The sequence below is a fragment of the Elephas maximus genome, chromosome 1 (genome assembly GCF_024166365.1).
Source record: "Elephas maximus indicus isolate mEleMax1 chromosome 1, mEleMax1 primary haplotype, whole genome shotgun sequence".
NCBI lineage: Eukaryota > Metazoa > Chordata > Mammalia > Proboscidea > Elephantidae > Elephas > Elephas maximus.
In genome coordinates, this window is record NC_064819.1 from 209,053,172 (window position 1) to 209,067,826 (window position 14,655).

Genomic DNA, 14,655 nt, shown 5'->3' on the forward strand with positions numbered 1-14,655 from the left:
TCTTTACACAGGCATGTCAAAGCATCTATTGTCATTTGATCAACCAGTCGAATTGTTTGACCTTCCATTGGCTTACTTATTTTTGTCCAACATAATGATGGTCTAAATATTTATGTTCTGAACCTACTTTTGCTTGATAACCTACTGTAGTCCCAAGTGTAAGTAAAAGATAATTTTTGACTAGCATCTAAATATTTTGCATACAGGCAAATCGAAAAAAGGGTGATAAAAATATATATGTAACATATATATCTGTATACATGTTTATAAAATATATGTACATATATATTTCTGCACATACACACATGTATGTATTAGCACTCACACATGTGTACTTATGCACACATAATACACACATGTGTATATATTATGTATATAATGTTTAAATGGAACCTAGGCATCCATTACTTATTATGAAACTTATTACTCGATATGTGGAAATAACTTAAAACATCACATTTTCCATATTTTTATATTACAGTGGAAGTCTTTAAACACCAAATATTACTGTTGAGTAAGAAATTGAATTAAGTACTTTCTTAATGGCAAATTAATATAAATATGCTATTGCTATGTTTTGCTGCTGTTTGGGAAAATCATACTATCAATGAGTGTTAAATAGAAAAGTTCCAAATCAGTTATAAATCGAGAACAAAGAGCAAAGGCTGAATGTGCCCTGCACAACATTTGAAAATGTCTCGATTCTAATTCTTTTCCACCTGACGTCCCTAGCCCTTATGTGTCTTTCAGATCTGTGATGATGCAGATGCAAAATCAGGAAGAACAGCTTTAAAGGGCATGATGTGGCTTAGTCTACTCCCTCCAGGTTGTTGTCAGCTGCTTTGGGCAGCAGCAGCCCCGCTGAAGACCCTGCTGTCAGTCCCCCAGCTGCTGGTGGTGGGGGTTGACTACTGGGCTCACATCTGGGCACCCCAGCTAAAACTTCCTTGCCTGCTGGGAGCGCTGGAGCAGGAGGACCATTTGCCTCCATCCTTGGTAGGGTGGCCTGGGCTGGGGACAGTGGAATCTGACCAGAATTTTCTGCCTCTGGCTTCCGGTGTTGCTCATCAGCTTCTGCTCCAGCAGGGAGGCCCTCACCACAGGCCTCTGCTCCCAACCCAGCTTGGAGACCAATGGTCTTGGGGAGAATTTCTGCCTCATTTCCTCCTTCGGCCTTTGCCTGAGGACTTGGGGGAGGCAGGGGACTCTCTGATCTGAATGAAGGAAACAGAGGGTGTTGTTCTGGCTCCTTGAGGGCAATGGTACTGCCTCCTTGAGGGCTGCCTAATTCTGGTTGGATTTCTTTGGGCTGGCAGAGGGCAGGCTCTGGATGATGAATTATCATGAAGGCTGCAGCCAGATTTTTCACCGCTTCTTCAACACTCTTGGCCTTTGCATCGACCTCTTCATTCACAGACACATTTGACTCTGGCTCTTCACTGGAGGCGTACTGACATTGGTCTTCCTTTTCAGACATTTTCGCTTCTCTGATTTTTTTATAGAGTTCGTTTCTCTCTTCTTGTAAAGCTCGACAGAGATTCTCCAGCCTCCCAATTTTCATCACGAAGCACTCATATTCTTTTGCTCTCAGTGCTTTCTGTGATTTGAAAACACACACAAACAAAACGGCATGAAAACACAGTTGCCAGGATGCTCTCTGGAGACAAACAAAACCATTCGTGCAGGCATTTGTCTGTGAGGCTCCAGACCCCAGCTACACAGTGGTAGTTGGACAGAACCTTGGTCAGGATATCACTTTTATTTTTGCATTGTGTGCTAGACCCTGGGAGCATTCTAATCACTATGTCCTTTTAATCACCATATCCTTCTCTTGAGGCCCCTAGATGGTGCAAACGGTTAAGTTCTTGACTACTAGCCAAAAGGCTGGTCGTTCAAACCCATCCAGAGGAGCCTTGGAAGACAGACCTGGCAATTTGCTTCCAAAAGGTCACAGCCTTGAAAATCCTATGGAGCACAGTTCTACTTTGCACACATAGGGTCACTGTGAATTGGAATCAACTTCACAGCAACTGATAGCAACAGCAACAACAGCATTCTTTTCTTCAGAAAATAAAGATGGCAAGGCTTCTGTCTAAACCCAACCCAACCAAACCCATTGCAGTCGAGTGACTCATAGCAACACTATGGGATTGAAAAGAACTGGCCCATAGAGTTTCTAAGGAGCACCTGGTGGATTTGAACTGCCGACCTTTTGGTTAGCAGCTTCTGCCTAGAGCCTCAAAAATCTGAAAATAGAAGCATTTTCTGTTTCTAAGACTTAGAAGTGGTGAGCAAATCCTTGTGGCAGAATGACTGAGACAGGCCTGGAACTTGACCTTCGCAGCCAGGCCTTATCTGCTGTTCTGTAGATAAGCTGCTATAGGCTCATCTCAGCAACCATTTGCATTTTTGTGTTGATGAATAATAAGTGTATCTCTTTGGAATTGCTTGCAAGTTAGGATGAATTGTTAGAACAGTAATTATAACTGGAGAAGCGCAACACACACATGATCTATGATGCTGGCTGCTCAAACTGTTCAATTTTACTGCTTTTCTCTAGAAATATTGGTGGTGTGTTTGTGCATGAAACTGGTCCTCATCATCTCACCACTCCCACCCCTACCTTTGTGCTACTCTGTACCCTATAAACACATTGAAGACTCTTTTGACCTGTTTACATGGGGAGGCCCTCACCTTTAAGCTGTAAGCCCAGCCTATTCAGTGTCCAGAATAATGTCAGTATTTAAATGCTTGTTGAAGGAATTAAAAAATATATATCTCTATAAAAAAAAATATACCTATCTATAAAAAAGCATATACTATGGGTGCCTGGGCTGGTAGGTGTCTTCTGCCTGTACATTCAAATCAATTAATTTATTCCATACTTTCTATGTGTGCTGCTCCAGGGAGATTCAAAACCAAATAAGATGCTCTTCCTACCTTCAAGGAATTCATAGTTCAGCAGGGGTGGTGCTGCTCTGGGACATGCTTGTAAATTACTAAGTAAAGCCTGTGACTTAGTGTCCCAAATCACCTTACAAGTCTGGGCTACTTTCTAAATTACCTTTGCTCTTATTAATTTTGTTATTACAATCTAATATGTCACATCCCAGAGAAATTCAGCTTTTGTTCACATGCACTCATTTGTACTATTATGTTATCATTATTTTCTATGAATATTTTGGCTCCCCTCCACTTACCTCCCTTCCCCTTCTCCCCCCACCCCCCGCCAGACTGTTGAGTTGATTCCCACTCATGGTGAACAGGCCAAAAACCAATCTATGTGAGAAATTTGCTCACCTCTTCAATCATGTCCAAGAGAGCTTTGTTACAGTTCTCAAACCGGGCTTTCCACGTGGCTGTGTCCTTTTCCTGCTTCTTCATTTTCTTAGTTGTCTGCAGAAAGTAGAGTGCTTTAAGGTTAATCCTGAAGTGTTAATATATCAAAGAAATTATTAGCTGCACATATGACATCAAGAAAAGTCCCTTTGTTACCAGCCACTGAAGCAAATGTTCTATGTCAAGGAATGAAGATGGGGGTTGGGGGGAGTCATGATCTGTTCCTGAATCTTTTCGGCTGGAGATGAGCACTTATTTGGACCACAGCCAATTCAGGAAAATGGAAACTACTTAGGGCCACACAGTTTTGTTGTTTTCTTTCATTTAAAATAAAAATAGCTTTACTGAGTCCCCAGAATAGATTATTTACTTCTTTGAGTAGAAGACTATCAATGAGAAAGCTGGCGTGGCTTTTGAGCCATGAATATGTTAATCAGGGGACATTTGAGAAGTAACCACACAAAGGCAACTTTCTATGTTTTCAGCCCTTACGTTGGGTAGAGTCCTGTAGAGTAAATGTGATTACTACATGCATTATCTCATTTCATCCTGGAAACAGTCCCACAACGAAGGTTCTATTTTCATCCCTACTTTATAAATTGGGAAAATGAGCGTCAGAGAGGTGTAGTAATATTCAGAGGAGTTAGCAGAAGTGTGGTACTGGAATTATTTCATTCCCTTTAATGCAACATATACTTCTTGTTGTTAGGTGCTGAGTCGGTTCTGACTCATAGCAACCCTATATGCAACAGAACAAAATACTGCCCAGTCTTGAGCCATCCTCATAATGTTTGTTATGCTTGAGCCCATGGTTGCAGCCACTGTGTCAATCCATCTCACTGAGGGTTTCCTCTTTTCCACTGACCCTCTACTTTACCAATCATGATGTCCTTCTCTAGGGGCTGGTCCTTCCTGATAACATGTCCGAAGTACGTGAGGCAGGGTCTGACTATCCTTGCTTCTAGTGTCTGCTTACCACCTGGCCTTAGGCTGGGGCTGAGGGGTACAGAATTGAATCAAATACAGCATGTTTCAACCTGAGACTCATGTTCCTGGTTTGTAGGATCTCCTCTCTGCTTGGATGTAGTGAAAGACAAGGCATGTAATGAGGACATTTTCCTTGGATGGATGATCGCTGCGGTACTCGCTGCTCTGTGCCCAGCTGTCTTAGACTGGGTGCCCTGGAGGGCAGAGGCTAGGCCCAGGGTACTGTCAGCCCCTGGGCTGTATGGAGAAGATGGGTGAGCCAAGGGTGGTTTTTAAATTTTAATCATATCTTAACCAAGTTAGTAGTTTATAAACTTTTTAAATTTACTGGTCCCTTTAAGAATTCAGTGAGCTCTATAGCCAAGCTTCAGAGAAATGCAAACATACACGACATAGATTTTTTTTTTTTTTTGGTTAATCTTCAGGGAACTCTCAGGTCTACTACTAAAATCCATAAATAGATTCCGGATTAAGAACTCCTGCTCCAGTATTTATTCCAATCTGAAAACTTTGTAATTTTAAAATCAGAACATTTTTAAATTTATAAATCTATCCTGGACTGGGAAGACTGGTAACTTTTAACAAGTTAAGAAAATCTTCAGTTTACTCCCTGAATTGTGAAGTTTATCACATGATTTTACAAAAAAATATTTCTAAAAGGAAGCTTTCTACACTTAAAAATGGTGAATGTCGATGCCTGTTCAGAAACATAGTTCTGATACTTATTTTGTATTGAGGAAATGCTGAGTAGAAACAAGATTTAAATATTGTGTCTAATAATATTACCACCATTTTAAGGTGTTAAAACAAAGTTTAAAAAAAAACCTTTTTAAATGTACTGGTTCATTTGAACTTCACAAGTTCAGGCAAGTGAAGTGGTATTGCCATTTACAGATAAAGAAAATAAAATTCAGGGAAGCTGAGTGAATTGTCCAAGGCCACTTGATGAGGACATGGTATACCCAGAGTTTGAGTTCAATTTCTATCGGTTATATCATACTGCATATCTCCCCTTCCAAGGAGGATCCCGTAAGATGATATTTTTTACTCTGTCTACTCTTGTATTAAAGTTTTTCTCTTTAGAAGAGTAGGTATTTTTTTACTTCAATACTTAACGTTACATTGCTAGCACTTTTTTTTTTTTTTGGTAAGCTATTGGATTAGAAAAAGAACATGTTCTTTCTCAGAGTTAAAATATATCCTAGTTTTTCTTGGACTCTTGCTAAGATTAATTTACCAGATACTTATGAATAAAAAAAAAAGTACAACGCAAACCTCATCCACACCTTCGTTACTTCATGAAATGCACTGAAATATCTTAGCGAGAGGTAAATGAACCCAAAGGAGGATTGCCCATCAAAATAGAAAACGTCAATATGTCCTGAGTTATAAGCAATACTCACTTTATCCATTTCCTGTTTGAAAGTGGCGAACACCTCATTGCTTTTTGTCAGTGTGCTCTGGAACTCTTCAAACCTTCCAGAGTAGAGAGTAAGCTGCAGAGGACAGAGTGGATCTATTTTAGGGCTGCTCTCAGAGTGCTTCCAGAACAAAACAACACACCATTGTTCAATTTGGAAAGAAAAATGATTTAAGAAAATTCACAGTACAGTGTTAGGAATATGTTTAGTGGTTAGAGTTGATGTAGTTCTTTAAACAAAAGTGGAATAATCTGTCATCACAGTTTCAAAATACCATAATTTTTACCAATAAGGATTTATTGCAGCCTGATCATTTTATGTATTGAGCATATAGTGTATGTATGAAGGTACTTATTATGTGGATTCTGTCTTTGAGGGACCTGCACTCTTAATGAGAAGACAACCTCAAAGACAATTTGTCTAGAAGACATGAGCATAGTGCCAACAGAGTTAAGTCAAGTGGATGATCAGAGAAGGTGAGCATGGCAGGTGATCATGTGAGCCAAATTTCTGTGGAGAATGTAAGCCTTGAATTTGGCCTTGAAGGAGGAGAAGAATGTATACAAATGAAGCTATAAGGGAAATGTGGGCCAGAGAAGGGCGGATTACCCAATTAGGATGGTGCACAGTTTACTTGTGTTTACTTACTAATCTCTAGTGAACAATTTCACGTGGTTATGATGAAATCCAAGTGAAATTGTCCACTACAGATTAGTAAGTAAGCACAATTAAGCCTGTGGTTTACCCTTGATGACTGGGTAATCTGTCCTTGTCAGGGATTGTAAATTTGAAAAGAGGTTTTCATTCTATAGGAAGGTGCTGTGGGGTTGGGAGAGAGCCAACCATACCTAGAGGCAGAATCTTGGATGTGGTGAAAAAAATGTGGCAGCGTTCACTATAGATGATCTGGTAAGCAAGGTAAGCACAATACTTACCTTGCCTATTGGATAATTGACCCCTGGCGCCAGACTAAGACTAGCTCTTGTGCAGGTTGTGCACTGCCCAGTAGTACCACATCTAAACAATTGCCATTCCATCTTAGACATTGTAGTTTCATATATTTACTAATATAGTGTTTTAACCGATAGCAGTTCAATGTCCCTTTTCATCAAAATCGGTTTATCATATCAGTTTTCTACAGATGGAAGTAATGAGTTTTGAGGAAATATGTCTTCCTCATTGTATGGGTTAGGGGTGGCGAATCTGTAGCTCATTACCCTTACTTCCAAGGCTTGCATTTGGGGTGGGATTGGGGCAGCACAGGGGAGGAAACTGTGTAAATACTTGATAGTGAGAGTAGGCAAAATTAAATCTTACTTTAAAAATAATACTAGGATAGCATGTTTTGAATGAGCAGAGATTTAACATGAATGAGTGAAATTGGTAAAACTTCTATTTTCAAATGACTGTTTGGTACCCTTAAGTGTCCAGAACAGTCCCAAACCCTCAAATAGGCACAAAAGTGTCTTTTGTGTGAAGAAGCAAACCGGCAGCAGCCAGCAGCAAAGGAGAAGCAGAGGCTGCACTTGGTAGAGTGGGAGGTTGGATTATTTGGCCAGAAGGAAGGAACCAATTGACCAGCTGGTAGTGCCTGTGAGACTATCATTTTGAAAGCAGAGAGAGCAGAAACGAGGAAAAGCCAGCTGGTTAGATGGTTCTCACTTCTTGGGGTAGGTGTTGGAGGCAGTGTGTGTGAGTGAAACAGCTCCTTGAACCAAAAAAAATTGCTATCTAGAATGGCTTATTCTCAAATGATTCAGAAGAGCAGAAATTTTACTGCAGTTAACAACAACAAAATAACACAAATCCTTTCCACAGGATACAGATTTTCCATAGAGACGTCAAACAACAGCTGACCATCATTTTATAATCACTCATTAGCACTGTGAGTGTGCCACAGAGCTTGGGAGCAACCCAGGTGCTTGAAAATTGTTTCTCACGATTCCTTGCTATATAGTTTAAAGGAGATCAGTAAAGGGACACCAGGGAATTCATGGCCAGGAAGTTCCCTAGTGTTTTACACACACACACACACACACACACTTACACTTACACATATACAAGGTGCATAAAATAATACATACATACTCTTAGTTATGTGCAGTGCCTTTTTTAATGACATTTTATTAAATTCTGATTCTTTTTTTTTTCGGCTGGGCTCCACTAAATTGATTTCAGGGCTCACGAATGGTTTAGTGCTCTCAGCCTGAGACCTTCTATCCTCGGGTTAGCTGCTGTGAAATTGGCTTCCCACACAGCACATTATCCATTCGTCTTAGGTGGGAACAACTACCCCTAGACAATCCTGTTCAACTTCTATCACAAAATTCCTTTTTGCTTTCTTGGCCAGGCCCCTTACCATAACCTCTCTTTCTTACACTCTCCCCTTTCTCTTTCCAACTTAATTCCAGCAGAGTTACATGGTGGTCACAGATGCAGTGATCTCCTGAGCTGGTCCTCCAAAGCCTGCTCTTGCAGCTCCTGCAGTTGCAGGCTGCCGTCAGACGGGGGCAGGAGTGAGCGCATGCGTGGTCCATCTCGCGGATGGATCCCTTTCAGTAGCAGAAGAAGCTACCACACCAACTCACGGCAAGTTCTCTTTTCTTTGGGGAAAAGGTTCTTTTTGGTGTATAAACTGGACAGATTTTGCTTCCCTTCTCCACGTTTTCTTGTTGCTGGCTGGTGCCATGGAGAAGACAGCCACACCCGGAGTGGAGAGAAGCATTATCTGCCTCAGCACTTGATCTCTTTGTCATTGGTGGCAAAACCCAGCACTTGATCTCTTTGTGATTGATGGCAAAACCCATGTAGATTATGAACTTCTCAGGTTATCAGCTCCTAACACTCTCAAACTTCCTGTTTACTTTATAGCTATTTGTTCAGCAGTGTTCTCCCTCTGACTGGTATGCTGACACGATGCATGTTTGGTTTGATGGGTCATATTCCTCTCTCATGTTGGCATTTCAGAGAGGCAGGGGAGGGACAGCCAGAGGTCGTCCACAGTATTTCTCGTGCCAGAGGCGGAAAGAGAAACAAACTCTTCCATGGTTAGGAATAACAATAATGCCTCAATATTTCATTTTTAAAGGGGCTGAGCAATGTGCACATTCTTTTCACTGAGCACCAAATTTTAATGACCAACATTCAAATAGTATAGGAAACAGAACCCAACCCAGGAATTCTTAGCAGCACCTGTGAGTTGTGGCTGGGGTTAACAAGTTCAATTACTACAGTAGTTGCGAAAGAATCTGCTCTCGTCCCATATAGGACTTCTGCTTTTAAGGACTATGATTACACGTTTTTAACAATTTACTCACTGATCTTTCCCCTTGGTAGTATTTTACGTCTGTATTATTTGTCAGATATTGCTGACTTTCCACATCTGCTACCGTATTCATCCTTATTGATCCAATGAACACTATTTGTAGTGACAATTGTATCCCATCGATCATCTCTGACATTTACTCTATTGCCTTGGTTTGTATAATAGAAAGCCAGACATCTTTTTCTAAAGTGAGAATCATGCCCCAAACTGGCAAGCTGTTGTCTTATAATTGAAAAGTGACGTAACTCAAGGAAAACAACACAACTCATTCTTGATATCTCCCTTGCTCAGGCCTTGGAAATGAGGACTCAGGCCTTCCCCTCCTGTCACTCCTATCCCTTTAAACACAGCTTAAAACCCAGGGAAGTGTTTTGAGTGCTATGCAAAAATAATCTGTGATACCAATTTTGGGGGGATTTAAAAGTTTTTAAAAATTTGTTGGTAATTTTAAAGAGGAACTTAATTACATGTTATTATACATAAGAATTCAGATGCCTCTGTTTTCATTTTGATGATTAAGTAATTATTGAGATTTTGAAAGTGCCCTGAAGATATTAAAGACAAAGAAAGGTTCTCACAGACAGAGGCTGCCCAGGCTACTTGCGCTGTGGAAAACAGGGCAAGGGAGAAGAAGGCAGGGTTAACTTAACCTTGGGCCCTGCTTTTTCAGTCCTGTTCCTTCTCTAGAGCCATGAACTAGAGCTGAAAAGGGCCTTAAGATCATCTTTTCCAATGGTTCTCAATTTTTTTTCAACTAAAAACTCTTTTTTGTCCCATGTATTTCCCTATCTATATCCCCACCTATGCGAGAGACTCACGTTTCTTTCCTGGCCAATGCACCTCACGCACAGCCACCACTGGTCATTTGGTGGAGCCTGCATGTCGCTAGGATGGTGAACAGGTTTCAGCAGAGCTTCCAGACTTAGACGGGTTAAGAAGAAAGGCCTGGTGAGCTATTTTGGAAAATCAGCCAATGAAAACCCTATGGATCACAAAGGTCTGATCTGCAACTGATTGTGGGAATGGAGCAGGAAGAGGTAACATTTGGTTCAGTTGTACATAAGACTGCCATGCGTTGGGGACCAACTCCAATGCATCTGACAACAATGTACTAATTAAAAGCTAGTATTATGTTAACATTATTATTATCACTAATAGTTGTAAGTTCAATTAGGCAGGGATTTTGGTTTTTCGCCTTTGTTACTGTATTTCTAATACCTACAGCCATGCCTAGCACTTAGCACTTAGTAGGTACTCAATAAATATTGATTGAATAAATTGTGCATATTATGGGCAGGCACTGAGCTAAGTGTTTTGCACGTATAACTTTAAACCAAAATGTACACAACTCTCATCCCTACCTGCTGGAGTGAAAGCTGATATAATGCCAAGAATAACCACATTTTAGATAGTAAAAAAAAAAAAAATTTTTCTTTATATTTTAGATAGTAGGTGCTGCTTTATTATGTGCTGTTATGATTTTTGAAATACACTGTCTCCTCACTTATCAACATAGTTTCCAAAGACCATGTCGTTATGTGAAATCGGTGTTATGCAAAAATGGATGATGACCACATCAGATCACAAAATAGAAGATGATTACATCATTATATAACTGCCAAATTACATCATTACATAACTGCCAAACCACCGAGAACCATGGCCCAGCCAAGTTGACACATAACTTTAACCATCAAAGCCAGTGTTACTCTTGCCTCCTGCCTTGGCATTTGTTACTGCCAGATATGCATCGTTAATATGCAAAATAGATTTTTTACTATTGTTTTTTAAATGTGAAATGTCAGATAACAAGGTAGTTGATAAGTGAGGAGAAGGTATACTGAGATACTGAAAATAAATGCTCTCAAAGAGGATTCATTATGGCATACTAATTTTACTGGCAAGGAAATTTAGGTCCAGAGATGTTAGTGGAGTGGCAGAATCCACCGCTTTTCAGCAGAAGAGCCAGGGCTCTGACCTTGGTCCCCAAACTCATTTGAGTACTGAGGGATAACTGAGGAACACTGGCAAGTCTATGAACCCTTAGTAGATGCCTTTTTGTTTTTATGAGGTAGGTAGGAAATTGAATCACATGTTTATATTTTTATCTCATAGGCCATTAGAGTCCTAGATTTTGATGGCAACTGAATGAATCACTCTCTAGCCCAGAGTCTCTAGATATTAATCTACTCTTCTCAAGTTTATTAGGTTCATTTAGCATGGGGGAGTAGAAATTGCTTAAAACAGGTTATGTGAACAATGTATAGCTTTAAGTATTGTCTATTGTTCTCCAGGCTCTGTGTTGTGAATGCGGCCGAGACCAAGTCAGAAGCTCTCGCCTGATTCTCTGGGCTCTTTCCTCCCAGCTAGACAGTGTGGCCACATCCCCTTTTCCACTGCCCACCTCGCAGTTAGAGGACCACCACTGCCTGCCACCCACCCTTCGCCATGATTTGATGGGTTCGTGATTGCCTAAAGGGTGATCTGTGAGTTTCTGATTCTAGAGTTTATAGTCTTTTAACTTCGAGCCCTTCAATTCTGTTAGTCGATAAAGATCACGGTTCTAACCTCCATGTAATTAGTGTTTCAAAACTATTCTGATGTATTATCAAAAAAAAAAAAAAAAAAAGATCATATTGGGGAAAACAATCTATAGTTGCCTTCTATATACACATCTGAAAAGTAACTTTAGAAAAGCTAGACATCAAAATGTTATTTGTGTTTTTTCTATGCAATGGTAGAGTTTATGATCTAAAGTTTCTTATTTGCTTTTTATTATTATTTTCCTAGAATGAACAAGTATGCTTTGTTGTGACAGAGATCTCTATATTATCTCCCATAAGTTCAGTAGTCAGTACATAAACATTAACCGGTGAATTACCCAGATCTTGAGTTAATGCTGCACAATTTGAAAGGCTTCTGATTTCCTAAGCATCTGTGAATTTGCTCTAGATGATTTCCCAGCCCTTCGGCTCTGGGGCATTCCTGCTGGCAGGGGACCTGGAGCCCACTCTGGGGCTCTGTGGCAAGATGGATGTCCCAGAACTTGAGAAGGAACGTTTGCCGGGAGGACAGAGGAGCCTGGGCAGGCATTCTTAAGCTGGTTGGAGGCCTACAGAGGCTCAACCCCAAGGGCACAGGGAAAACTGGATAGCTCCAACCTTCCCCCAGGGTCAGCTGTTGCATGAGGCTTTCTTTTTGAGTCTGAAATACGAATTCCCATGTTGTTGTTCTTAGCTTCAGTTGAGTTGGCCCCAACTCACGGCAACCCCATGTGTTAGAGAGTAGAACTGCTCCATTGGGTTTTCTTGGCTGAGCCAATAGGTGAGTTCAAGCCACTGACCTTTTGCTTAGCAGCAGATCGCAAACTGCTTTTGCCACCCAGGCTGTTTGGAATTTCCATAGTCTGGCATCCCAAAACCAAACAAAAATGATTCCTGCTTATTTCAAATAGTCATTATTTCAGATAGTTTACCACTGACAAGGCTAACTTCAGATAGCACAGAAACTTGAGTGCTGACACTATTTTTCTAATTTTCCTCTTATTAGTAATATCAAACCTTGAGGGCATGTTAAGTATTGACAATTATGAATGGCACATCTGAACAGTTTACATTTTATTCTAACCTTCATAGGGTGATGGGGGAGGAGAGAGAGGAAATTTAAACACATAGAAGGAAAGCTAGACACTAGCTTACTTATTCTGACTGACGATTTGGGGGCCATCTTTCTAAGTAAGGAGCCCCTGGGTGGTGTGAATGGTTAATGCTCTGGGCTGCTAACTGAAAGGTTAAAGGTTCAAGTCCACCCAGAGGTGCCTCAGAAGAAGATCTGGTGATCTGCGGATGAAAACTGGCCATTGAAAACCCTGTTGAGCACTCTTCTACTCTGACACATGGAGAGTCGCCATGAGTTGGGATCAACTCTATGGCAACTGGTATATTTGTATGTAAACAAACATTTTGACTGGATGTTGTTGGCATGGAGCATTTCTTGTTCTGCTTAGATATAATAAAAAAAATACTGTGCTTTTATTTTACATAATAAATTTGAAGTTACTCTTTGTTTCCAACTCCTGTCCCCCTTACGCTACCACATATAAGGCCTTCTGCAGACTTCCTGTGCTCACAGCCTCTTTATGTGGGAAGAGTAAGGAAAGCACACCCCACGAACAGTCTACCCCCACTTCACCTGAGCCTGCAGGACTGTCTCTTGCTCCTTCAGCACTTTGGCCTGAAGCTTCCACTCTGCTGCCTGGTTCAGGAGCTGTGAGAAAAGAGGATGCACCGGAAGATAGTCAAATTGTCTTGGTTGTAATTAGTATGTAAAACTCAGTATTTTAGCTCATTAACCCTATTAAGTAATTTTTTGGAACTCCACAAAGAATCTAAGAAATATGAGACAATATTTGATCTAAAAAGTTGAATTCTCAAATCAGGTTGCTTGCTTTAATGGAAAAAAAAAAAAGGAAAAATGACCACTAACTCAAGCTTGCATCATGCAATATTCAACCCCCTCCCAAATTCAGGGACCTTATCTAGCAATCCTGGCCAGCCATCATTCGGCTTCTGCTTGAACATCTCCACAACATCACTGCCCTCTAGGAAATCCTGAGGCATTGTGTAAGCAACTGCTTTCTTTATGTTAAGCCCAAAGTTATTCTCCTAGACCACTGTCTGCCATCACAGCATGCATCAGATTGACCAAGAGAGTGTGTAAAAATGTAGACTCCTTTCAGAGGACATGATCCAGGAAGTATAGGGTGGGATTGAAATCTGCATTCATAGCAAATACCCCAGGTGGTTTTGATATCTGTGGTCCATGGATTACATTTTGAGAAACACTGGGTTAGAAGTTTGACAAATCCTGCCCCTGGAGATTTATAAAATAAGTCTCATTCTTCTCCCACAAGGTGGCTGGCCTTTTAAATATAGTCAAGGCCCTTGTATCTAACATAGGCAGAACTGGAAACTGATTTGTTACATTGAAAAAAGTTGTTTTAGGCATAAAAGTGACATATACATATTAAAAATATTTTAACTTAAAATATAAAAATGTTCATTCACATGTTAGTCTTTTGATATAGGGCTGTGGTCTTTGTTTTGGGTATGGATCTTCTGATTGGAGTTCAGAGTTACCTTTTGATAAAAATCACATCCATAATGTAACAGCTAAGATTTCCAGTTTTTGTTTTTGTTTTTTTTTTAAATAGTGCTAGAACCTCAAGATACTTGTGAAGCAACTTGAATGAGTAATTTTTTTTTAGAGTTTTAAAGGTTTCTTAAAACCTAAGCTATGTTTTATGGCTCTTCACATCTAATTTGACAATGATTTTTCACTACTTGCCTTCATCTAAGCTTTCAAAGCATAGAACTAGTTTTCAAAGAAACAACCCTTTTCACACTTACATTTTATCAGTTTGTGTATCATTCCACTGATTTACATAATATAGGAACATGTATAACTGGAAGGAAAAGTTTTAGGAGGTGTTATGGATTGAGTTTTGTCCTTAAAAAAAAGATATATCAAAGTCCTAACCCCTAGTATCAGTGAATGTGACCTTGTTTGGAGATAGAGGGTCTT

At 40.2% G+C, this 14,655-nt stretch overlaps 1 protein-coding gene across 1 annotated transcript in view; it reads right to left on the reverse strand.

The window, feature by feature from the left end:
- Positions 1-701: 701 nt before the first annotated feature.
- The window catches only part of TXLNB (taxilin beta), a 51,712-nt gene continuing 37,758 nt past the window's right edge, over positions 702-14,655 (reverse strand). The window contains exons 7-10 of the mRNA XM_049875660.1: positions 13,264-13,338; positions 5,730-5,822; positions 3,301-3,396; positions 702-1,597 (exon numbers count right to left, since the gene is read on the reverse strand). Of these exons, the coding sequence (XP_049731617.1) occupies positions 809-1,597; positions 3,301-3,396; positions 5,730-5,822; positions 13,264-13,338 (1,053 nt within the window). The 3' untranslated portion in view covers positions 702-808. The remainder of the gene's footprint in view (positions 1,598-3,300; positions 3,397-5,729; positions 5,823-13,263; positions 13,339-14,655) is intronic.